The 27034-nt window shown below is 38.1% G+C and overlaps 1 protein-coding gene across 4 annotated transcripts in view; it reads left to right on the top strand.

The window, feature by feature from the left end:
• ACAP2 (ArfGAP with coiled-coil, ankyrin repeat and PH domains 2) overlaps positions 1-27034 on the top strand; it is a 176261-nt gene that overhangs the window by 88150 nt on the left and 61077 nt on the right. For all 4 annotated transcript variants that reach the window (XM_086399294.1, XM_086399275.1, XM_086399284.1 and 1 more), the window contains exons 5-6: positions 19971-20029; positions 23998-24181. In XM_086399294.1, coding sequence (XP_086255420.1) covers positions 19971-20029; positions 23998-24181 — 243 coding nt within the window. The remainder of the gene's footprint in view (positions 1-19970; positions 20030-23997; positions 24182-27034) is intronic.

Here is a 27034-nt window from a genome sequence, read left to right as displayed (position 1 = left end):
CCTTAGTGGCTGCATTATCAGTATGCAGAATTACAGTGCTTCCAAATTCATCCTCTTTGTTTTAAAGTTTTCTTTTGACATTTGAGTATTTCATCCCTAGGAATTTGTTTTGGTACTTAGAAAACCAATAAGTGTTCTTCCAAGATAATCTTAAACTCAGAAATTTTAACTGTTGTTAATTTGAACAAGAATTATTAACATGTAGAATCATCACACAGCAATGAAAACTTTGATACCATTGTCTTCTGGTTAGTGATTATTACTTTGTTTACCTGACATGCCATCAAATGCATCTGTTAATTCTGTTATTTGAATGTGGCACATTTTCTGTTTCCTTTGCTTCTTTGGAAATTGCAAAGTTGTGACATTTTCCTTGCAGGTTGGCGTATTATGCAATTTTGCAATTTTATGAGGCATTGTGGCTTTAGCTGTTAATTGAGTAACCTTTTTTAAGCAGCTTCTTTATCTGATATAGTTATAACTAATATCATAAAAGAACTTTGTTTCTTATTTTGTGTTTGCAGAAGTTTAAAGTACAAATCTTTCTGTATAAAATGGATATTTTGTGTTGAAGTCTTATAGCATTTACTCCTGCCATTGCTTTATTTAATAACTTTTTCATATACAAATACACTGTGGTTGAAGAAGAGAGTTTTGTAATGTGTTTGCCGTATAATTCTCAAATTGTGGTGCCTGGACCAGCAGCATTAGCAACACCTAAGGACTTATTAGAATGGTAGCTTCTTAGAGTCCATTCAGCTCTACTAAATCAGAAACTCTGAAGCTGGAAGCCAGCAATATGTGTTTGAGCAAGCCTTGCAGGTGATTCTGATGTATTCCAAACTTTGTGAGTCACTTTTCTAGAGCACAGGTTGGCAAACTATGGCTTGCAGGCCAAGTCTAGCCTGTTGCCCCTCTGCCTTTTTCATATAAATTTTTGTAGGAACATAGCCATATTCATTTGTTTTTGTATTGTCTATGGTTATTTTCATACGATGGCAGAGATGAGTAGTTGTGACACAGACTACATGGCCCACAAGCCTAAAATGCTGTCTAGCTCTACAGAAAAAATGTGGTAACCTTTGCTCTCAAGACTGTTTTTGTCCACTTCAGAGGACTGTATCTATCATGACATCCACTGAAAAGAGGCCCGTTTCTGCTCTAGCAAAAGTAATTTAGTGATTTAACTACCTTGATGAATTCTTCTCAGTGGAGCGCTAGTGGGTTACAATCCAGACTAGTTAAAATCCAGTCCCTGGGAGTGAGACCAGCTATCCGTAATCTTTAAAGCTCCACACCACACGTCATCCCAGTGTGCAGCCCAATTTGAGAAACAGTGTGTTGCTTCCTCCAAACAAGCATTTGGAAATCTCGGTAAAGGCAGATTTCTGATAATGTAAGTCTGGGCTGGTTCTGAAGATTCTTCATTTCTGACAAGTAGTCAAGTGATGTGGATAATGCTGGTTCATATCTGGGGGACTTTAAAAATATATTTCTGAGTCTCACCAGTTTTTATAATTATCTCACCATTAGAGTATTTAAAAGTTCCCCAGGTTATGATACTGTGCAACCATTTGAGAACCCCTGGTCAGAACAATTTGTCTCAATCTTGACTGATAGCTTAGTTGGTAAAGAATCTGCCTGCAGTGCAGGAGACCCTGGTTCGATTCTTGGGTCGGGAAGTTCCCCTGGAGAAGAGATAGGCTACCCACTCCAGTATTCTGGCCAGGAGAATGCCATGGACTGTATAGTCCATGGGGTCACAAAGAATTGGACAGGACTGAGTGACTTTCACTTTCACTTTGAGTAACACAGTCACCTAGTGAATTTGTTAAAAAATGCGGAAGAGTTGTATCCTTCTTTAACAACCTTGAATCTTTGTATTTTCTGTTAGCTTTGCAAATGAGCTTGATTCATACCCAGCCAGTGACAAACTATTGCATTAGAGAAATGAAGAAAGGGAGAAAGAAGAGATTAGATATTAATAAATGGATAAGTTATGACAGGCAGAGAATGTAGAAAAACAGTAACATATAATAGATATTCAGTTGCATATTTGGGGCCTATTTCTGATAAAACAAAGAAGAGTCTTCTTGATTATTATAGGCCTGAAATAAGCAGACCTGATGAGACTTTAAAGATTCAGCGAATCCACAGTGTCAACAGCCATACCCCTGTGCCTATAGATTCTGAAAAGGACAGGAATGATTATGTCACGCAGGATCGTCAGAAGAGACTGCTGTGTTAGCTCAGTAATATTTAGATGGATCATGAAGATTTTGCAAAATTTTATTCTCGGCCAACGGGACCTAAATGGTAAGAATTGGAACTAGTTCAAAGCTATCTATGGATGTGTAGCCTATTCTTGTGTTGTGCTAAACTTCCTAGAATGCCTGCCATCTGTGTAGTGTATTTTAGCTTTCGTCCTTTCCTGAACATCGCAGAGATAGTGTTGCTTTATCTTAGTACAGACATGAATGGGGAATAACTTGAGTGTAAGCCATTGGTTTTAAGCAGTCATGGTATTTATGCACTTTAGTAAGATCTTTTTATAACTAGCAGATCAAATGACACTGTGATTACTTGTCTTGCATATGTTGGTAGGAATAATGCTATTCATTTCCAAATATGAAACTGAATCTCAGCTTTTGTGTTGGTAGCCCCCTACCCCCACCCTGGCCAGAATCTGTCACTGTGACTTTATTATACCATCCCAGGTTTTGTGGTGTAGACCTGGAAGAGAAGCCCTGAGATGTACTTGATTCTGCTGCTACTGCCAAGTCAACTTCAGTCATGTCCGACTCTGTGTGACCCCATAGACGGCAGCCCACCAGATTCTCCAGGCAAGAATACTGGAGTGGGTTGCCATTGCCTTCTCCAATGCAGGAAAGTGAAAGGTGAAAGTGAAGTCGCTCAGTTGTGCCCGACTCTTAGCAACCCCATGGACTGCAGCCCACCAGGCTCCTCTGTCCATGGGATTTTCCAGGCAAGAGTATTGGAGTGGGGTGCCATTGCCTTCTCCGAGGATGATTGTCTTCTCCGAGGATGATTCTGAGGATGAAACAAATTTTGTTTTTGGTTTAAAGTCCAGATAAAAGTTTTTGGTGGTTGCTGAGTACTGTGGGTAAGATCTGGATCAGAACCCCCAACTAGTCGGGATAGTAGAACTGTACACAAGGAAAACGGGGAAATGAGGTAAAGGGCGAAATTTTAGGGAAGAATCTTGTACACTTCCTCGTCACCTAATTCCCAGGGACATTGACAAGGCAAAGTCTTAAAGCTTTTTGCTTTTAGCACATGAAAAGAAATGCTGTGAAGTCTAACTTAGTGGGGTATAGATTAGTGCCCAATTTGGGGCAGCTCTTTGTGACATTTTGTGGGGGGTGGGCAGTTAGCTGTTAGATAGCTGAAAAGCTTAAAATTGGTAAGTAGAAAGCAAGAGTTTTACTTAATTGCCCTTGCATTGCAACATATTTTTCATTCTAATGGAGATGTTAAAAATATGTTGGCAAGATTGTTGACATTTGCCTGAAATACTTCTCATTCTATCCAAATGTATATAAACTAGCTAAATGCTATATTTTGGAGAATTTAGATAGTTAATGTTTTGTTATTTTAAAGCAACAGTAATAATAGATTCTATTTCTTTCTGTGAAATATATATATATATTTTAAACTGGGGAGTAATTGACATAAACTGTGTATTAAAGTGTACAATTTGATAAATGTTGACATATGTATTACTGCCATAAAATTATCACCTCATTTAATTTAATGAACATAACAGTTACACCTCAAAAATCTTCTTGTGCCATTTTATAGTTCCTCTTTTTCAATTTGCCATGTCCTTATTCCTTGTCAGTCACTGCTGGCTGTCATTATTGATCAGTTTGCATTTTCCAGACTAATATGTAAATGGAATTTTTTTTGGTCTGATTTCTTTCTGTGTAATTAGTTTGAGACTCAATCATGGTCTGTGTGTCTATTCCTTTTTTTTTTTTTAATTGCTTAATAATGTTGCATTGTGTAGAAGTATCACAGTTTCTTTATCCATTCACTTGTTGATGGATATGTTAGTTATCTATTGCTATATAACAGATTACCTCCCAAATATAGTGGCTTAAAACCACAAACATTATCTCATTGTTACTGGGCCTGGTACTTAGAGATTTAGCTGGGTGGCTTTATTTCAGAGTCTTTAATGAAATCTTTGCTAAAACTTTCCCAGTGACTCAGAAGTAAAGAATGAACCTGCAGTGCAGGAGCCGCAGGAGACGTGGGTTTGATTGCTGGGTCAGGAAGATACCCTGGAGTAGTAAATGGCAACCTTTCTAGTATTCTTGCCTGGAAAATTCCATGGACAGAGAAGACTTTGGGCTTCAGTCCACGGGCTCGCAAAACAGTTGGACACAACTTAGCAAGTAAACAACTGTCATTTGAAAGCTTCACCACAGGGGCTAGAAGATCCAATTCTAAGATAAACATAGTGAAAGTATTAGTTGCTCATTTGTGTCTGGTTCTTTATGATGCCATGAACTGTAGCCCATCAGGCTCCTCTGTCCATGGGGTTCCCCAGGCAAGAATACTGGAGTGGGTAGCCATTCTCTTTTCCAAGGGATCTTCCTGATCCAGGGATTGAACTCAGGTCTCATGTATTTGGGGCTTCCCAGGTGGTGCTAGTGGTAAAGAACCCGCCTGCCAATGCAGGAGACATAGGAGATGCAGGTTCAATCCCTGGGTTGGGAAGATCCCCTGGAGGAGAGCATGGCAACCCACTCCAGTATTCTTGCCTGGAGAATCCCGTGGACAGAGGAGCCTGGTGGGCTACAGTTCATAGTGTTGCACAGAGTCAGACACGACTGAAGCAACTTAGCACACATGCCATATGAGCAGTGTGTGTGAGTTCTAGTTGTTCCACGTGATTGCCAATACTTGGTATGGGTAGTCTTTTTAATTGTCTTATGGCTTTAATTTTTTTTTTTTAATTTTTTATTCCTTTATTTCTCATGTGTTCCCCATCCTGAACCCTCCTCCCTCCTCCCTCCCCATACCATCCTTTAATTTGTGTTTCTTTAATAACCAGTGATCTGAAAAATCTTTTCATGTGTTTATTTGCCACCCATGTGTTCTCTTTGGTAAAATACCAGATCTTTAGCTCATTAAAAAAAATTGAGTTATCTTCTTATTGCTTAGTTATAAGAGTTCTTTCTGCATTCCATGTATGTCTATTGTCAGATAAATGTCTTAAAGATACATATTTTCTCCCAGATTTTGGCTTATCTTTTTTATTTTTGTAGCTATAGCTTTTGAAGAACAATAGTTTTTAATTTTGATGAAGTTAATTTATTGATTTTTTTCTTCTATAATTTTCTTTGTTGTGTACTATTAAATGTTTTCCTAACCAAAGTTTACTAAGATTTACTCTGTATTTAGTTTAGATTTGTGATCCATCATGAGGTAATTTTTATACATGTTGCATGGTAAGAGTTAAGGTTCATTTTTGATCATAAGGCTGTCCAGTTTTTGTTCTAGCATCATTTCCTCAAAAAATTATCTTTTCCTTATTGGCGTCTTTTGTTAAAAACAGAAGTTGACCCATTTGTATGGATCATTTCTGGACTCTTTTGTTTTATTGATCTTACTTTTGCCTATTTTTAATACTGCAAATGCCTTGATTACTGTAGGTTTCAATAATGAGTCTTAAAATCAGATAGGATAAGTATTCCAACTTGGTTCAATTTCTTTTCAAAATTAGTTTGGCTATTGTTCAGTTCAGTTCAGTCGCTCAGTCGTGTCTGACTCTTTGCGACCCCATGAATTGCAGCATGCCAGGCCTCCCTGTCCATCACCAACTCCCGGAGTTCACTCAAACTCCCGTCCATTGAGTCAGTGATGCCATCCAGCCATCTCATCCTCTGTCGTCCCCTTCTCCTCCTGCCCCAAATCCCTCCCAGCATCAGAGTCTTTTCCAATGAGTCAACTCTTCGCATGAGGTGGCTGAAGTACTGGAGTTTCAGCTTTAGCATCAGTCCTTCCAGTGAACACCCAGGACTGATCTCCTTTAGGATGGACTGGTTGGATCTCCTTGCAGTCCAAGGGACTCTCAAGAGTCTTCTCCAACACCACAGTTCAAAAGCATCAATTCTTTGGCGCTCAGCTTTCTTCATAGTCCAACTCTCACATTCATACATGACTACTGGAAAAACTATAGCCTTGGCTATTGTAGGTCCTTTATATTTCGATATACACTTTTTAAATAAAGGAAAAAAATTGTTTTTGGCCACATCACATGACACACATGATCTTAGTTCCCCAACCAGGGATTGAACCCATCTCCTACAATGGAATCATGAAGCACAAGGAAAATCCCATTTCCATATATATTTTAGAGTCAAGTATTAAACTTCTGTAAAATGCCTTACTGGGATTTGGAGTGAGATTTCATCGAATCTAGAGATTAACTTGGTGAGAATTGTCATCTAACTAATAATGAATTTTCTAATCCATGAACACAGTGTATTACTCCATTTATTTAGGTTTTATTTCATTTCTCTTGACAGTGTTAAGTCATGCATACCTTTTGTCAAGTTTGTCCCTAAGCATTTCCTATTTTTTGGTGCTATTGTAGGTGATATTTTTGGAAAGTTCAATTTGCAGTTGGTCATTGCTGATGTACAGAAATAGCACTGTTTCTTGTACATTGACTTTATTTCTACAACTTTGTTAAAGTCACTTATTAGTTTTAGTAGTGTTTTCTGTAGTTTCTCTTTAGTTAAGTTTGTTTGCTTTGTTTTTTAGATTCCATGTATAAATGAAATCATATATTTTTCTTTCTCTGTCTGACTTATTTTACATAGCATAATACCCTCTAGGTCCATGCATTTTGTAGCAAATGGCAAATATTGGGAGTCCTAGACATGACAGTCAGACAGGAAAAATAAATGGAATCCATACTGGAAAGGAAGGTGTTAAACTGTCAATGTTTGCAGATGCCATATGATACTGTGTATAGAAAATCCTAAAGGTGCCACCAGAAACTACTGGAACTTGTCAATGAATTCAGTAAAGTTGCAGGATACAAAATTAATATGCAGAAATCTGTTGTGTTTCTGTGTACTAACATTGAAGTAATCCCTTTTACAATTGAATCAAAAAAAATAAAATATGTGGGAATAAATCTAAGGAAGTAAAAGACTTCTACTTGGAAAACTATCAATGATAATTTTGACAGTGATCAAAAAATCACTGATCAAATAAAAGTGACATAAACAGGCTCATGGATTGGAAGAATTAATATATTAAACATAACCACACTACCAGAGGCAGTCTAGAGATACAGTATAATCCTTATCAAAATCCCAAAGACATTTTTCACAGAACTAGAAAAAAAAATTCTAAAATTTGTATCAAGTGCAAAAGACCCCAAATAACCAAAACAATCTGAAGAAGAAAGCTAGAGGTGTCACACACCTACATTTCAAACTATACTACAAAGCTACAGTAATCAAAACAGTATGTCAATGACACGAAAACAGGCACATAGATCAAGGGATCAGAGTTGAGAGTCCAGAAATGAACCCACATTTATACGGGCAATTACTCTGGCAGAGGAGGCAAGAATACACAATGGGGAGAAGACAGCCTTTTTAATGGATGGTGTTAGGAAAACTGGGCAGCTGTATACAAAAGAATCAATTGACTGTATTCTCACATAATATACAAAAATAAAATAAAAAATGGATTGAATATTTAAATGTAAGACCTGAAACCATAAAACTTATAGAAGAAAATACAGGCAGTATGCTCTTTGACATCTGTCTTAGCAGTATTTCTTTTTGGCTGTCTCTGCAGACAAGGGAAATAAAAGCAAAAATAAACTAATAGGACTACATCAAACTAGTGTTAGTTGCTCAGTTGTGTTTGACTCTTTGGAATCCCATGGGCTTCCAGGGTCCTCTGTTCATGAAATTTTCCAGGCAAGAATATTGGATTGTGTTGCCATGCCCTTCTCAAGGGGATCTTCCCAACCCAGGGGTCAAACCCAGGTCCCCTGCACTGCAGGCAGATTCTTTACCATCTGAGCCACCAGGGAAGCCCAAATTGGACTAAAATAGCTTTTATATAGTAAAAGAAACCATTGACAAAATGAGAAAGCACCGTGGTGAATGAGAGAAGATATTTGCAAATGTTATATGCAACAAGGGATTGATACCCCCAATATTCAAGGAACTCCTATACCTCAACATAAAAAACCCCCAAAACCATACCCCAATTAAAAAAAAAAAAAGGTCAGAGGACCTAAATAGACACTTTTCCAGAGAAGAGATGCAAATGACCACCGGGCACATGATAAGATGCTCACCACCGCTAAGGTATCAGGGAAATGCAAATCAAAACCACAGTGAGATATTACATCACACTTGTCAGAATGGCTTTTATCAGAAAGATAACTAAGTAACAAGCTTTTGTGAGGATGTAGAGATGAGTGAATCCTTGTGTGCTATTGATGGGAATATGAATTGGTATAGCCACTGTGGAAAACAGTAAGGAAATTTCTAAAAAAACTAACAGTGGAACTACAGTATGGTCCACCAGGTTCATTCTTGGGTATTTAATCAAAGAAAACAAAAATACTAATTAGAAAAAATATAAGCAACCCCTATGATCATTGCAGTTGTATTCACAGTAGGCAAGATACGGAAGCAATCTAAGTGCCTGTCAACAGGTGAATGGATAAAGAAGATGTGGTATATCTACTATGTGTATAGTGTATATACAGGAATATTACCCAGCCATAAATAAGAATGAAACCTTGTCATTTGTGACAATATGGGTGGACCTAGTGGGTATTAAAGTTATTTTCAAATTCAGTTGTAACAAAATTGATTCCTTGTGGTGTACAGTTTTATGAGTTTTAACAAATGCATACAGTCGGGTCTCCATACCTCTATCAAGATACAGTTTCATTAATTCTGCTGCTGCTGCTGCTAAGTTGCTTCAGTCGTGTCTGACTATGTGACCCCATAGATGGCAGCCCACCAGGCTCCTCTGTCCCTGGGATTCTCCAGGCAAGAATACTGAAGTGGGTTGCCATTTCCTTCTTCAATGCATGCATGCATGCTAAGTCACTGCACTCATGTCTGAATCTGTGTGATGCTAAGGACAGCAGCCCACCAGGCTCCTCTGTCCACAGGATTCTCTAGGCAAGAATACTGGAGTGGGTTGCCATTTCCTTCTCCATTCATTAATTCTAGAAATACCCTTATTAACCATTGTTAGTCAACCTTCCCTCCCTTCCCCATCATTGGAAACTGTTTATAGTTCTGCCTTTTCTGAAATGTCATATAAATGGATTCATTTAGCTTGTAGCTTTTTGAATATGACTTATTTTACTTATCAAAATGCATTGAGATTCATCTATGTGATTGCAGTTATTAATAGTTCTTTCTTTTTCTTGATGATATAGATATTGTATAGATATACCATAGTTTGTTTCTCCAAGGAAATTTGGGTTGTGCCCAATTTTTGGCAATTAAGAATGAAACTGCTATAAATATTTGCATACAGATTTTGTTATGGACCTAAGTTTAAGGTGGATGAAGAAGGGGATGACAGAGGATAAGATGGTTGGATGGCATCACTGACTCAATGGACATGAGTTTGAGTAAGCTCTGGGAATTGGTGATAGACAGGAAAGCCTGGCGTGCTGCAGTCCATGGGGTCGCAAAGAGTCAGACGCAACTGAGCGACTGACCTGAACTGAACTGAATAAATGATATCATATATGTCTTTCTCTGACTTAGTATACTGATTTCTAAGGGCATTCAAGTTGCAGCTAATGACATTATTTCATTCTTTTTATGTCTGAGAATTTTTATCCATCCATCTGTTGATGAACATTTAGGTTGCTTCCATGTCTTCACTATTGTAGATAGTGTTACTGTGAATATTGGGATGCATATCTTTTCAAATTAGAGTTTTTTTCTGGAAATATGCCCAGGAGTGGGATTGCTGGATCATATGGCAGCTCTATTTTTAGTTTTTTAAGGACTCTCCATGCTTTTCTCCATAGTGACTATACTAATTTATTTTTCTGCCAACAATGTCAGGAGGTTTCCCTTTTTTCCACACCTTCTCCAGCATTTATTATTTGTATACTTTTTAATGATGGCCATTCTGACTGGTGTGAGGTGAGATCTCACTGTAGTTTTGATTTGCATTTCTCCAGGAATTATCAGTGCCGAGCCTCTTTTCAGGTACCTGTTGGCTATCTGTATGTTTTCTTTGAAAAGATGTCTGTTTAGGTCTTCTACCCATTTTTTGCTTGGGTTGTTTTTTGGTCATTACTGAGTTGTGTCAGATGTTTGTATATTTTGGAAATTAAGCCCTTGTAGGGCACATCGTTTGCAAATTTTTTTCTCCCAATCTGTAGGTTTTTTCATTTTGTTCATGATTTCTTTGCTGTTCAAAAGCTTATGAATTTGATTAGGTCTCATTTGTTTATTTTTACTTTTATTTCTAGTACCTTGGGAAACTGACCTAAGAAAACAGTTGAGTTTCATTAGTTTTTGTCTTTCAAAGAATTTACCCATCTCATCTATTGAATCCATTAGCATAAAGTTGTCCACAAATCCCCTGATTATCCTTTCTGAATACCCATAGGGTCTGTGGTGAAGTCTTTTCTCTGCTTATTGTAGAACATTGTGTCTTCTATTTTTCTGATCACTTTGGCTGTTGTTGTTTTTGCTTAGTCATTATGTCATGTCCAACTCTTTTTTTTTTTTTTTTTTTAATTTTTATTTTTTTTTTTACGTCTCTAACCATCAAGGTCAAGAATGTCCAGTTTGGTGAGAGGATAAATGACCCCCTTCCTATGTGTCCATGTTAACAGTCCCCTGAACATAAGACTCCCTTCCCAGACACTAGGGCCCAGCCAGCTCACTGTATATGTAGTAAGCAGTCTCTTTTTTAAAAAAAATTAAATAAAAAAATTTATAGCTTATACAAGATTTTTCTTTACGCAACAAGTATTTTCTTTCTTCTTTTTTTTTTTTTTACTTCAGTTGTAGATACAAATACATTCTATTCCTTATCAGTGTCATGACATCTGCATATTTCTTACTGAATTCTCCAGACTGATAACGATATCTACAAACTCTAGTTATTTTTTTTTTTGCACATTTTTAATTTTTAATGTCAAGCTTAAAGAAAAGTTCCAAAAATAATACAAATAATATCCATATAACCTCTGCCCAGATTTTTCACTTGTTCTTATCATTTCACCCCATTTCTTTATTATTTGTCTGCTCCCCACCCAAAAAGTTTTTTTCTAAACTCTTGGAAGGCCTGCTGCAGATATCATGGTTTTTATTCCCATGAAGTATCCCACATACTTCAGTACATATTTCTGAATTTCCTAAGAATAGGGATATTCGGTTAATAACTGTAATAGTACAGTTGTCAACTTCAGTGATTTAACATGGATAAAATACTTTTATTAAATCTACTGTCTGTATTCTAATACTGTTAACTGACCCTCAGTGTCCTTTTTAGCACTTTTTCCTTCTAGTACAAGATCTAGTCCAGGATCAGATATTGCATTTCATTGTCATGTTGATAAAGTCTCTTTTAATCTGGAACACTTTTACAGCCTTTCTTTGTTTTTTATGATATTGTCATTGTTAAAGAATACTGCCCCTACTTTGTGTTTTTTTTTTTTTTGACAGCTTTAATTTTTCAGCACTTTATTTATTTTTTTTATTTGATAAATTTAACGCCTTTTATTGCCATACCTCATTTTACTGTGCTTTGCTTTAGTGAGCTTTATAGATACATGTTTTTTTTTTTTTCCTTGTTAATTTTCTGTTTAGTTGATCTATCCATAAGTGTGAGTGGGGTATTAAAGTCTCCCACTATTATTGTGTTATTGTTAATTTCTCCTTTCATACTTGTTAGGATTTGTCTTACATACTGCGGTTCTCCCATGTTGGGTGGATATATATTTATAATTGTTATATCTTCTTCTTGGATTGATCCTTTGATCATTATGTAGTGACCTTCTTTGTCTCTTTTCACAGCCTTTGTTTTAAAGTCTAATTTATCTGATACGAGTATTGTGACTCCTGCTTTCTTTTGGTCCCAATTTGCATGGAAAATCTTTTTCCAGCCCTTCACTTTCAGTCTGTATGTGTCCCCTGTTTTGAGGTGGGTCTCTTATAGACAACATATGTAGGGGTCTTGTTTTTGTATCCATTCAGCCAGTCTTTGTCTTTTGGTTGGGGCATTCAACCCATTTACGTTTAAGGTAATTACTAATAAGTATGATCCCGTCGCCATTTACTTTATTGTTTTGGGTTCGAGTTTATACACTATTTTTGTGTTTCCTGTCTAGAGAATATCCTTTAGTATTTGTTGGAGAGCTGGTTTGGTGGTGCAGAATTCTCTCAGCTTTTGCTTGTCTGAAAAGCTTTTGATTTCTCCTTCATACTTGAATGAGATCCTTGCTGGGTACAATAATCTGGGCTGTAGGTTATTTTCTTTCATCATTTTAAGTATGTCTTGCCATTCCCTCCTGGCTTGAAGAGTTTCTATTGAAAGATCAGCTGTTATCCTTATGGGAATTCCCTTGTGTGTTATTTGTTGTTTTTCCCTCGCTGCTTTTAATATTTGTTCTTTGTGTTTGATCTTTGTTAATTTGATTAATATGTGTCTTGGGGTGTTTCTCCTTGGGTTTATCCTGTTTGGGACTCTCTGGGTTTCTTGGACTTGGGTGATTATTTCCTTCCCCATTTTAGGGAAGTTTTCAACTATTATCTCCTCAAGTATTTTCTCATGGTCTTTCTTTTTGTCTTCTTCTTCTGGAACCCCTATGATTCGAATGTTGTAGCATTTAATATTGTCCTGGAGGTCTCTGAGATTGTCCTCATTTCTTTTAATTCGTTTTTCTTTTATCCTCTCTGATTCATTTATTTCTACCATTCTATCTTCTAATTCACTAATCCTATCTTCTGCCTCTGTTATTCTACTATTTGTTGGCTCCAGAGTGTTTTTAATTTCATTTATTGCATTATTCATTATATATTGACTCTTTTTTATTTCTTCTAGGTCCTTGTTAAACCTTTCTTGCATCTTCTCAATCCTTGTCTCCAGGCTATTTATCTGTGATTCCATTTTAATTTCAAGATTTTGGATCAATTTCACTATCATTATTTGGAATTCTTTATCAGGTAGATTCCCTATCTCTTCCTCTTTTGTTTGGTTTGGTGGGCATTTATCCTGTTCCTTTATCTGCTGGGTATTCCTCTGTCTCTTCATCTTGTTTAAATTGCTGAGTTTGGGAGTCCTTTCTGTATTCTGGCAGTTTGTGGAGTTCTCTTTATTGTGGCGTTTCCTCGCTGTGTGTGGGTATGTAGAGGTGGCTTGTCAAGGTTTCCTGGTTAGGGAAGCTTGTGTCGGTGTTCTGGTGGGTGGAGCTGTATTTCTTCTCTTTGTTCAGTCGCGCTATGGGGAGGGAGGGAGGGATGCTGCAAACAAATGACACTGGCGTGCGCTTGCAGTGCCTCAGCCACACTGGGTCTGCCCCCGCTCACGGCGCGTGTAGCCTCCCTGCCCACACTGCTCAGGCTCTAGGTTGTTCCGCCGGGAACAATCCGAGGCTGGCCCTGGGTTGCATGCACCTCCCAGGTCCAAGCCGCTCAGGTTCAGGCACTCAGGTAGTCCTCAGAGGCGCAGACTCAGTTGGGGCTGCGTTTTGTGCTCTTCCCAGGTCCGAGCAGCTCAGGTGATGAGGTGTTTGGCGAGCGCCAATGCTGCGACTTATCGCCTCCCCGCCACTTGGTTATCTGGGTGTAAAACCGGCACACCTTCTCAGGCAGATGTTGACCGTCCAGACCCCCAATAAGTTTTAGTTAGCAAAGAAGCCAGTTTTATAGATAATGTCTCTCTGGGGCTGCGATTGCCCCCTTCCGGCTCTGGCTGCCTGTCACCGGAGGGGGAAGGTTTGCAGCCGGCTACCTCTGTTTAGTCCTTTGTTCCTTGCGCGGGCCTGGCGGCGTCTTAGGTTAGGGCTGGCTTTTCGCATGGTAGATATCCCACAGTCTGGTTTGCTAGCCCAAATTATTTCGCTCAGATAGTGCTCAGGGTATTCAGGCCAGATTCTTACTCTCAGCGATGCAGCCCGCGCCGCGCCTCCCTGCCCAGCCCCCGCTTGCTAATGGCGGATGCAGGCGTCTGCGCTGCTTCTCCGCTGGAGGAGTTACTGTAGGGCTCGCAATCTGCGAGTTTTAATTGTTTATTTATTTTTTCTCCCTGTTATGTTGTCCTCTGTGCTTCCAAAGCTCGGCACGGATTCGGCAGTGAGAAGGTTTCCTGGTGTTTGGAAACTTCTCTCTTTTTAAGACTCCCTTCCCGGGACGGAACTCCGTCCCTCCCTCTTTTGTCTCTTTTATTGTCTTTAATATTTTTTCCTACCTCCTTTCGAGGAGTTGGGTTGCTTTTCTGGGTGCCTGATGTCCTCTGCCGGCATTCAGAAGTTGTTTTGTGGAATTTACTCGACGTTTAAATGCTCTTTTGATGAATTTGTGGGGGAGAAAGTGTTTTCCCCGTCCTACTCCTCCGCCATCTTGGCGCCTTCCCCCAGTCATGTCCAACTCTTTGCGACGCCATGGACTGTTGCACTCCTGACTTCCCTGTCCTTCACTGTCTCCCAGTTCAGTTCTGTATAGTTCAGTCACTCGGTTGTGTCTGACTCTGCGACCCCGTGGACTGCAACATGACAGGCCTCCTTGTCCATCACCAACTCCCACAGTTTACTCAAACTCATATCCATTGAGTCGGTGATGCCATCCAACCATCTCATCCTCTGTCATCCCCTTCTCCTCCCGCCTTCAGTATTTCCCAGCATTAGGGTCTTTTCAAATCAGTCAGTTCTTCACATCAGGTGGCCAAAGTATTGGAGTTTCAGCTTCAGCATCAGTCCTTCCAATAAATATTCAGGACTGATTTCCTTTAGGATAGACTGGTTGGATCTCCTTGCTGTGTGAGGGACTCTCAAGAGTCTTCTCCAATACCACAGTTCAAAAGCATCAATGCTTCAGTGCTCAGCTTTCTTTATAGTCCAACTCTCACATCCATAGATGACTACTGGAAAAACCATAGCCTTTGTTGGCAAACTAATGTCTCAGCTTTTTAATATGTTGTCTAGGTTGGTCATAACTTTTCTTCCAAGGAGTAAGCGTCTTTTAATTTCATGGTTGCAGTCACCATCTGCAGTGATTTTGGAGCCCCCAGAAATAAGGTCTGTCACTGTTGCCACTGTTTCCCCTCTATTTGCCATGAAGTGATGGGACTGGATGCCATGATCTTAGTTTTCTGAATGTTGAGTTTTAAGCCAACTTTTTCACTCCTCTTTCACTTTCATCAAGAGGCTTTTTAGTTGTTCACTTTCTGCCATAAGGGTAGTGTCATCTGCATATCTGAGATTATTGATATTTCTCCTGGCAACCTTGATTCCAGCTTGTGTTTCATCCAGCCCAGTGTTTCTCATGATGTACTCTGCATATAAGTTAAATTAGCAGGGTGACAATATACAGCCTTGACGTACTCCTTTTCCTATTTGGAACCAGTCTGTTGTTCCATGGCCAGTTCTAACTGTTGCTTCCTGACCTGCATATAGATTTCTCAGGAGGCAGGTCAGGTGGCCTGGTCTTCCCATCTCTTTCAGAATTTTCCACAGTTCTTTGGAATCCACACAGTCTAAGGTTTTGGCATAGTCAATAAAGCAGAAATAAATGTTTTTCTGGAACTCTGTTGCTTTTTTGATGATCCAGCGGATGTTGGCAATTTGATCTCTGGTTCCTCTGCCTTCTCTAAATCCAGCTTGAACATCTGGAAGTTCATGGTTCACCTACTGTTGAAGCCTGGCTTGGAGAATTTTGAGCATTACTTTGCTAGCGTGTGAGATGAGTGCAATTGTGTGGTAGTTTGAACATTTTTGGCATGCCTTTCTTTGGGATCGGAATGAAAACTGACCTTTTTCAGTCCTGTGGCCACTGCGGAGGTTTCCAAATTTGCTGGCAGATTGAGTGTAGCAACTTTCACAGCTTCATCTTTTAGAATTTGAAATAGCTCAACTGGAATCCCATCTTTTGTTCGTAGTGATGTTTCCTAAGGCCCACTTGACTTCACATTCCAGGATGTCTGGCTCTAGGTGAGTGATCACACCGTTGTGGTTATCTGGGTCATGAAGATTTTTTTGGTATCGTTCTTCTGTGTATTCTTGCCACCTCTTCTTAGTATTTCCTGCTTCTGTTAGTTCCATACCATTTCTGTCCTTTATTGTGCCCATCGTTGCATGAAATGTTCTCTTGTTTTCTCTAATTTTCTTGAAGAGATCTCTAGTCTTTCCCATTCCACTGTTTCCCTCTATTTCTTTGCACTGATCACTGAGGAAGGCTTTCTTATCTCTCTTTGCTGTTCTTTGGAACTCTGCATTCAAATGGGTATATCTTTCTTTTTCTCCTTTGCCTTTCACATCTTTTCTGTTCTCAGTTATTTCTAACGCCTCCTCGGACAACCATTTGGCCCTTTTGCATTTCTTTTTCTTGGGGATGATCTTGATCACTGCCTCCCGTACAATGTCAGGAACCTCCGTCGGTAGTTCATCAGGCACTCTATCAGATCTAATCCCTTGAATCTATTTGTCAATTCCACTATATAATCGTAAGGGATTTGATTTAGGTCATACCTGAATGGTCTAGTGGTTTCCCCTACTTTCTTTAATTTCAGTCTGAGTTTGGCAGTAAGGAGTTTATGGTCTGAGCCACAGTGAGCCCCTGGTCTTGTTTTTGTTGACTGTATAGAGCTTCTCCACCTTTGGCTGCAAAGAATATAATCAGTCTGATTGTAGTATTGACCATCTGGTGATGTAGAGTCTTCTCTACATGTGTAGAGTCTTCTCTTGTGTTGTTGGAAGAGGGTGTTTGCATTCTCTTGACAACACTCTTTTAGTTAGCCTTTGACCTGCTTTGTTTTGTACTCCAAGGCCAAATTTGCCTGTTACTCCCGGTATCTCTTGACTTCCTACTTTTTGCAGTCCAGTCCCCTATAATGAAAAGGACATCTTTTTGGGGTGTTAGTTCTAGAAGGTCTTGTAGGCCTTCTTAGAACTGTTCAACTTCAGCTTCTTCAGCATTACTGGAAGGGGCACAGACTTAGATTACTGTAATATTGAATGGTTAGTCTTGGAAATGAACAGAGATTCTTCTGTCATTTTTGAGACTGCACCCAAGTATTGTATTTCAGACTCTTGTTTACTATGAGGGCCACTCCATTTCTTCTAAGGGATTCTTGCCCACAATAGTAGATATAATGGTCATCTATGTTAAATTCAACCATTCCAGTCCAGTTTAGTAGGCTGATTCCTAAAATGTTGATGTTTACTCTTGCCATCTCCTGTTTGGCCACTTCCAGTTTGCCTTGATTCATGGACCTAAAATTCCAGGTTCCTATGCAGTATTGCTCTTTACAGCATCAGACTTAACTTCTACCACCAGTCACATCCATAGCTGGGTGTTGTTTTTGCTTTGGCTCCGTCTCTTCATTCTTTCTGGAGTTATTTCTCCACTGATCTCCAGTAGCATATTGGTCACCTACCGACCTGGGGAGTTCATCTTTCAGTGTCCTGTCTTTTTGCCTATTCATACTATTCATCTGATTCTCAGAGCGAGAATGCTGAAGTGGTCTGCCATTCCACTGGGGTTTCCCTGATAGCTCAGTTGATATCAGTTATATGTGGAATCTAAAATACAGCACAAATGAAGTTATCTTTCAGACAGAATGAGACTTACAAAGAGAAGAGACTTATGGTTGCTAACGGGGAACGGAGGTGGGAGATGGAAGAATTGGGAATATGGAATTAGCAGATGCTATTATATATTGAATGAATAAACAACAAGGTACTAATATATAGCACAGGGGCTACATTGAATATTCTGTAATAAACCATACTGGAAAAAATATGAAGAATACACATATATATATTCAGTGTATATATATATATTTGTATGTATGTATTATATATATGTGTGTTTACAAGCAGAGTGGTTCAGTGTGTGTGTGTGTGTGTGTGTGTGTATACTGAATATATAAATTTCTGCTTGTAAACTAATTTACCAAAAACTAATACAACATTGTAAATCAACTATACTTCAGTAAAAGAAATTTTGAAAAGGAGATATCAGAAAACTAAACAGGTTTCCCTTGTGGTCTACTGGTTAGGATTTTCACTGCTGTCACTAGCGTTCAGTCCCTGGTCAGGGAACTGAGATTCCACAAGCCTCATGGCATGACCAAAAAAATAAAAAATAGAATTGAAGAAACAGAATCTGTATTGAAAAAGCTCCCATATACTGTAAAGTTAAAGCTACATTTACATAAAACCTAGCAATATCAACCCTAGGTATTTGCCCATACAGATTTCTCAATAGGCAGGTCCCAGAGTTTGCTCAAATTGATGTTCATTGAGTCAGTGATGCTATCTAACCATCTCATCTTCTGCTGCCCTCTTCTCCTTTTCCTTTCAATCTTTCCCAGCATCAGGGTCTTTTCTAATGAGTCAGCTCTTCATATCAGGTGGTCAAAGTATTGGAATATCAGCTTCAGCATCAGCCCTTCGAATGAATATTCAGAGTTGATTTCCTTTAGATTAACTGGTTTGATCTCCTTGCAGTCCAGGGGACTCGTAAGAGTCTTCTCCAGCACCATGATTCGAAAGCATCAATTTTTTGATGTTCAGACTTCTTTATGGTCCAACTCTCAAATCCATATGTGACTACTGAAAAAACTGTATCTTTGACTGTATGGACCTTTGTTGGCAAAGTGACGTCTCTACTTTTTAATATGCTGACTTAGGCTCGGAGTTTATCTATTTTAGATCTTAAAAAACTAGCTTTAGGTTTCATTAGGTTTTGGCTGTTGATTTCCCGTTTTCTATTTAGTTACCTTCCAATCTGATCTTTATTATGTCATTTCTTCTGCTTAACTTGGGTTTAATACTTTGGGATTAACATTATACAAAACCTTTTTTCCTTTAAAAGTGAATTCGACAGATTTTGAAACCCTGTACTCAACCCATACTGTGCGTGTGTGTTTGGCATTTAGACAAGGACATAATACTTTTTGCTTCTAGCCAGATTCCATAAAGATTGAAGTATTTCGATGCTGTTTTTAGTTAGTTGAAGGACATAGGATTTTCTTTTTGTTTTGAATAGTGATTTTTCTGCCTGTTTATCTGCTGTGTTTCAAATTCTGAATGAAGTGTATCTATAAATTATGAAAGTACTTGACATTTCCATGCCAAGCCTTATGAAATTTACCACACGTAGAGTTAAATATATGTGGCATCCGTTAAGTGGTGTAAAATATTTTTGTTAAGAAATAAAATTTTATCCTCGTCTTTAATCTTAGCAATCAATTAAGGGCTGTATAATATTTATTTAATTCAGAATGTAAGACATTGAAATCCACACGTCTTCTCAAATGAGAAATGTCTAAGGTATAAGGAAGTTCTAGTGTTTTCATTTCTTATGTTTTAGTATATTAGAATAAGAAATTCCTGTGGTGGATAGAGTAGAATTTGTATTAGTCTTTTAGGTTGTCTTCTAAAGCCTGAGTTAGAATCAAGGCAATAAATTGTATTTCAGTCCCTGGTCAGGGAACTGATTGAAAATTGTATTTAAGTATTAATACACATTTGATTTACTCTGTAAATAGTAATTTTATTTTTTAACAGATTAAATTGGCTTGAGAATCAGTTTCTTTTTTAAATATTTATTTCTTATGCAATGTTCAGTAAGAAGTGTAGGTATTATTAGAATTGGAATATTGTTGGAGGGATGTAATATTTATAGAACTACATGAAAATTTTTTTCTTTGTTTACTTTTCTAATTGTTTAATGTTCCTTTTCTTTTAGATCCTATTTGACCAAACCCAGAGATCAATTAAGGCACAACTTCAGAACTTTGTTAAAGAGTAAGTCAATTTCAGTGAAAAGAAAAGCAGCCAAGATTACTTCTGGGAGTTATCATTTGAGAGAACCTAGAATCATACTTTCAGACTTACTAAAATTATGGGAGTTTTTATTTGTTTTTTGCTTTGTGAATTTTATGTTGCATATTTTTCTGAATTACTCTGTAAGAAATCAGGTTTCATGCTTTTCCATGAATAACTTATGGAATTTGTATTCAGGATACATAGTTCAAATTGTTAATAGATAAAACAAATTTTTAATGTAAATAAATAATCTGATGACCTTTAAAAATAAAAGCAGATCCCAAAAGTGGTTGAAATACCATCAGTTATTCTAGTTATCTCCATATAGTATTTTCTTTGTAGAGAAGATAATAGGATTTATGAGAATGAGTTATGAAGGTGCATAATAAGTAATGAAAACAAGCCTTTTGTGTCACAGTCATCACATTTTATGTGTGAAATAAAATGAAACTGGAAATTAAAAAAAAATCTGACCTTTCCAGGTATGGATGTTTGCCTTTTCTACATTAATAATTTCAGTTTTTCTCTTTTAATCCCTAAGAGTATATATTATATTACATATAAGGTTGATTAGGATACAGTATTCAGTTCAGTTGCTCAGTCGTGTCCGACTCTTTGCAACCCCATGACCACAGCACGCCAGGCCTCCCTGTCTATCACCAACTGCCAGAGTCTACCCAAACCCATGTCCATTGAGTCGGTGATGCCATCCAACCATCTCATCCTCTGTCGTCCCCTTCTCCTCCTGCCTTCAATCTTTCCCAGCATCAGGGTCTTTTCCAATGAGTCAGCTCTTCGCATCAGGTGGCCAAAGTATTGGAGTTTCAGCTTCAACATCAGTCCTTCCAATGAATACCTAGGACTGATCTCCGTTAGGATGGACTGATTGGATCTCCTTGCAGTCCAAAGGACTCTCAAGAGTCTTCTCCAACACCACAGTTCAAAAGCATCAAATCTTTGGTGCTCAGCTTTCTTTATAGTCCAACTCTCACATCCATACATGACCACTGGAAAAACCATAGCCTTGACTTGATGGACCTCTGTTGCCACAGTAATGTCTTTGCGTTTTAATATGCTGTCTAGGTTGGTCATAACTAATTCAGGTATTACGAGCTATAAATAGTGGCAGAGCTTATAATGCACTTCTGTCTTAGTAGATTAGAATTTGTTGTACTGGAGGTGATCTCTTGCAGATTGTTTATAAATTATTTCATAAAATATTCAGAATGTCCTTATAGTATATATACATGAAAATTTACCACTTCCTATAAAGAGTTTAAAGTCTTTGCTAGGCATATTTTATTATTGTTTTTGTTATTTTAAAGTTATTTGTCTTCAAATTATTTTGCCTAATTCCCTGGTAGAAGAAGTAAAAGCAAAGGGATGTTATGTATTTACCTAAGGTCTGGAGGTTTCAGATTTTCAGACTGTTACCCTTTACTGGTACATAATTCTTTTAGAGGGCTTCCCAGGTGGCTCATGCATGCTCAGTCGTGTCTGACTCTTTGTGACCTTATGGACTGTAGCCCACCAGGCTTCTCTGTCCATGGAATTTTCCAGGCAAGAATGCTAGAGTGAGTTGCCTTTTGATTCTCCAGGGGACCTTCCTGACTCAGGGATCGAACCCTTATCTCTTGTGTTTCCTGCATTGGCAGGCAGGTTCTTTATCAGTTGAGCTACCAGGGAAGCCCTCTAAAAGAATTATGTACTAGTAAAGGGTTATAGAGAAGGCAATGGCAACCCACTCCAGTATTCTTGCCTAAAGAATCCTGTGGACAGAGGAGCTTGGTGGGCTGCTGTCCATGGGGTCACACAGAGTCGGACACGACTGAAGCGACTTAGCAGCAAAGGGTTATAGTATCCATTTCAATAGTCTGAGCTTCCCTGGTGCCTCAGATTGTAAAGAATCTGCCTGCAATGTAGGAGACCTGGGTTTGATCCCTGGGTTGGGAAGGTCCCCCGGAGTAGGAAATAGTAACCCACTCCAGTATTATTACCTGGAAAATCCCATGAACATAGGAACCTGGTGGGCTACAGTCCAGGGGATCACAAAAAGTTGGGCACGACTGAGCAGAAGGTGAAGGGGAACTAAAAAGCCTCTTGATGAGAGTGAAAGAGAAGAGTGAAAAAGTTGGTTTAAAGCTCAACATTCAGAAAATGAAGATCATGGCATCCGGTCCCATCACTTCATGGGAAATAGATGGGGAAACAGTGGAAACAGTGTCCGACTTTATTTTTCTGGGCTCCAAAATCACTGCAGATGGTGACTGCAGCCATGAAATTAAAAGACGCTTGCTCCTTGGAAGAAAAGTTATGACTAACCTAGATAGCATATTGAAAAGCAGAGACATTACTTTGCCAACAAAGGTCCGTCTAGTCAAGGCTATGGTTTTTCCAGTGGTCATGTATGGATGTGAGAGTTGGACTGTGAAGAAAACTGAGCGCTGTAGAATTGATGCTTTTGAACTGTGGTGTTGGAGAAGACTCTTGAGAGTCCCTTGGACTGCAAGGAGATCCAACCAGTCCATTCAAAAGGAGATCAGCCCTGGGTGTTCTTTAGAAGGACTGGATGCTAAAGCTGAAACTCCAGGACTTTGGCCACCTCATGCGAAGAGTTGACTCATTGGAAAAGACTCCGATGCTGGGAGCGATTGGGGGCGTGTGGAAAAGGGGACGACGGAGGATGAGATGGCTGAATGGTATCACTGACTCGATGGACGTGTGTTTGAGTGAACTCCGGGAGATGGTGATGGACAGGGAGGCCTGGTGTGCTGTGATTCATGGGGTCGCAAAGAGTCGGACACGACTGAGTGACTGAACTGAACTGAACTGAGCACACAGTACACACACTTCTTTTAGACAGTATTATATGTGTGTATTTGTAAAATTTATTCCTTCTTTTGGCCTACTAATTTTCTTCAATAAGAAATAAATGTTGTTTCTTTAAATGTGGTCTATACCTTTGTAGGAGAAGGCAATGGCAACCCACTCCAGTACTCTTGCCTGGAGAATCCCATGGACAGAGGAGCCTGGTAGGCTGCAGTCCATGGGGTCACTAAGAGTCAGGCACGACTGAGCGACTTCACTTTTCACTTTCATGCATTGGAGAAGGAAATGGCAACCCACTCCAGTGTTCTTGCCTGGAGAATCCCAGGGACAGAGGAGCCTGGTGCGCTACCGTCTATGGGGTCTCACAGAGTCGGACATGACTGAAGCGACTTAGCAGCAGCAGCAGCATACCTTTGTAACGTATACTATTCCCCAATGGCTCAGGTGGTAAAGAATTTGCCTGCCAATGGAGGAGACTCTGGTTTGATCCCTGGGTTGGAAAGATCCCCTGGAGAAGGCAGCCCACTCCAGTATTCTTGCCTGGAGAATCCCATGGACAGAAGAACATAACAGGCTACAGTCCATGGGGCCTCAGAGGAGTTCGACAGGACTCAGTGACTAAAACAACAATAGGACCACCCATAACAGTAAATCAAGGACTTGTCTTAAGAAAATCCCTTAGATTTCTAGAGCTTATCCCCAAAACACAAAGAACTATAATTTCTGGGAGAGGACCCTTGGAACTTGCATTTTTAAACAAGTTCCCTGTGGTATATGCTACTGTTCAAAAATCATTTGGTTAGATATTAGTGCATGTCCCAAAATTTGTCTTTAGAAAAAACAAATTAACTTTGCCTTTTATGTTTCTGTAATGTTAATTTGATAATTCATTTTTTAATTTGAATTGTATAAATTTAAGTCAGGAAATGCTAGTTGACTATATTAGGGAATATTATGTGCTCATAGACTAATATATGTATTAGTTGGAAGAACTATTGAGTATCATTGCAAATAAATAAATAAATATGGCAACATAAGAATAAATTTTTCAGTGTTATTTTGCTGAAGTGTTTGATCCAGAAAGTTTTATAAAAATTTCACTATTTTAATTTTTTTAGAGATCTCAGAAAATTCAAAGATGCCAAGAAACAGTTTGAAAAAGTCAGTGAAGAAAAAGAAAATGCGTTAGTAAAAAATGCTCAAGTGCAAAGAAACAAACAGCATGAAGTTGAAGAAGCCACAAACATTCTGACAGCAACAAGAAAATGTTTTCGACACATAGCCCTCGATTATGTACTTCAGGTTTGTTTATTATATGTTTTCAAAAATTGCTTACTAAACATGTTGTTGGGCTTCCCTCATAGCTCAGTTGGTAAAGAATCTGCCAGCAATGCAGGAGACCTGGGTTTGATTCCTGGGTCAGGAAGATCTCCTGGAGAAGGAAATGGCAATCCACTCCAGTTTTCTTGCCTGAAAAATCCCATGGACAGAGGAGCCTGGAAGGCTACAGTCCAGGGGGTTGCAGGAGTCCGACATGACTTAGCGACTAAACCACCACCACCAAACATGTCGTTATTTTTGAGTGATTGCATTGAAGGGAATAAATTATGCTATTTCTTTTAGTTTAAAATTAAGCCATGTTCTTTTGTGAAAAATTTTCATGTGTCTGGGTGTTTATCTGCATATGCCCTATACATGTGTGTATACCTTAAGTTCTGATTTCTTCCCCTGTTCAATTAACATTATCTCTTTTCCTTTTCTAAATATCATTAAAAGGATTATTAATTGCTATATTTTATTCTATGGATATACTGTGTCAATTTAATTAATATCCAGTTATTAGATGTATAATTGCCAGTTTTTGCTGGCAATACTTAAAATACAGTTTTCAGTAAATACTTAATGATAATATCTTTGTATATAAATCTCTTGCAACACTTCTGATTATTTCTTTAGAGTGGATTCTAGCGATACAAAGGGCTCACCATATTGCCAAATGAAAAATATTTCTAGAAATAATGTTCTCATATTTGCATTAGGTGCTGCTTTTGAAAAGTAGAGATCGATATTTGATAAGATGCCAGGTGATCTAAGACAGAGAAGTCCCTTTAGATTGTTGACTTAACAATGGTCACAGAGTATTTCGTTAAAAAATCCTGAAGTAACCATATTGCAAATTAGTGATTAAAAACTACCCAGTTAACTTTGCAAAAATAGTAGAAAGTAGAAAGTATGATTTTTTTCTATTAAATTCCTACTCAGTAAGTGGGAGGATAAATTTTAAAAAGTACAGTCTATTAATTAAAGACTTCTAGAACTTAGCAGCAGCAGCAGAATGGAGTAGTCTGTATTTCCTATTTCCTCTTATCTATCTCACACTTATACCACTTCCTGCTGTAATATGAGCACTGAGATTCTGTCTACCCCATTCTTCTGAAATGGCTTGCGTTAAGGTCTCATTCGTTAGAAATATTTTACTTTTTAACCGACTTGACTATTGTGTTCTATTGAAATATTAGACTGCACTCTCTTTCTTGAGACCTACTTTCATCTTGATCTTAAGCCACTTTCAGGCCGTCATCATAACTTCTGTTTCTTTTCAGTTTCCACCTTGGGTTTCTCTCCTTTGTGCACCTTTGCAATCTGACTTTTAGGGTTCCATCTTTGGTTTTCCTGTTTTCTGACTTTATGATTTTCCTTATAGTTTCATCATGTCCTTTGCTTGAATTATTTCCATATATAGATGATGAAATCTACTTTTCTCCTGAAGTACTTTGTCCCTTTTGTGTCCAAAACTGAAATCTGTCTTCTTAAATGGCTTCTTATTTGTTACCAAACTGAGTGGTGTTACCCTCTTAATCATAGAAGCCAGACTTGGAGAATCATACTAGATATTCTCCTCATTCTTAGCTACTACAAGTAACAATCGAAATTGCCTTGAAAAGTTCTGTGTACCTCTTAAATCTGTTCTTTCTCAATCTGCTGCAGCCCGAATTCTTATTGTTTCTTTTCTGGAGTATTAAGATGTTCTCATAAAAATTGATCTTTCCTGCATTACTTTTAACCTGCTCTTTAGCAATCCATTCTGTGTTCTGTGGTCAGAACTACTCAAACTTCTCCCAGCAAATGAGTCATCTTGTCTCTGTTTCCTCTGTGCTGCCGTATTATTGTCATACACATTGCTGTTAGAGCACTTCTCTCATTTATTGTGATTATTTATTAATATGTCTTTCTTACACCTAGATTATATCCCTTCTGTCTAGTCAAGTGGTTAGAAAATAGATAGGTAATGTTTTTTGAAAGAGTGGATGACTTAATTTAAAATTTTATTTGGGGAGGGACAGTTAGCTAAAATATTGATTATTGTCAAATTTACACATTGTAAACTATCCATTTCCTTTGGTGTCCCTCTAGTAGTTTTAAGTTAGGACTTCACCTCTCTTGTAAGTTACTTGTTTGAATTTTTCTAATGAGAACTGTTGTATTATTTCATTATAAGGCCAAACTCTGTTTTAGAGAATACTAAGTAATAAATATTCAAATTTACAGTTTGTCATGCTTTAACTTCTCTAAATATTTTAATATACTTTTGTTTTTTCAAGTATATGCTGTTTTTCATTGTCAAACAGAGGTATTTTTAACATTTTTCTAAGCTTTTACTTGGAGCATTTGGAAGTTACTGTTTTAGTTCTCAAAACTGAATAGACCTTGAAACAGACATGCAGAATAAACTAGTGCTTAGGTAAGCAATGTTATTAGATTTTGGGGGCCTGTTTTTGTTTTCTGCTCAGTGCTTTAAAATTATAACAGGTAAAATATTCACTGGGAAGGACATATTAAAAGGATACATATTCTGTAATCTTTGGGAAGTTTTAGCAAAGAATGAATGATTCTTTTTTGTAAACATTTAATTTCACTAAGTTGATATATAATAACGGACAAAAATAAAATGCTTGTTGTGAATTTCTAAAGTTGGGAGAGATACCGTAGAAGGCAAATTTTGTAATTACTGATCTTTCAATAGTTTGGTCTAATTAAAATATTTATTTATGGCCCATTAATTTGTTTAACAAATATTTATTGAGTGCTTAATATATACAACTTGGAGAATACATCTGAGAATAAGGCAAGACCTTGATCTCATGGAGCTTATGT

Source organism: Bos grunniens, chromosome 1 (assembly GCF_055505025.1).
Source record: "Bos grunniens cultivar Pamir isolate PY7600 chromosome 1, Bosgru_T2T1.0, whole genome shotgun sequence".
In the NCBI taxonomy this organism is placed as follows: Eukaryota; Metazoa; Chordata; class Mammalia; order Artiodactyla; family Bovidae; genus Bos; species Bos grunniens.
The sequence above is the reverse complement of the archived record's forward strand: the minus strand, read 5'-3'. Positions and strand labels throughout refer to the sequence as shown.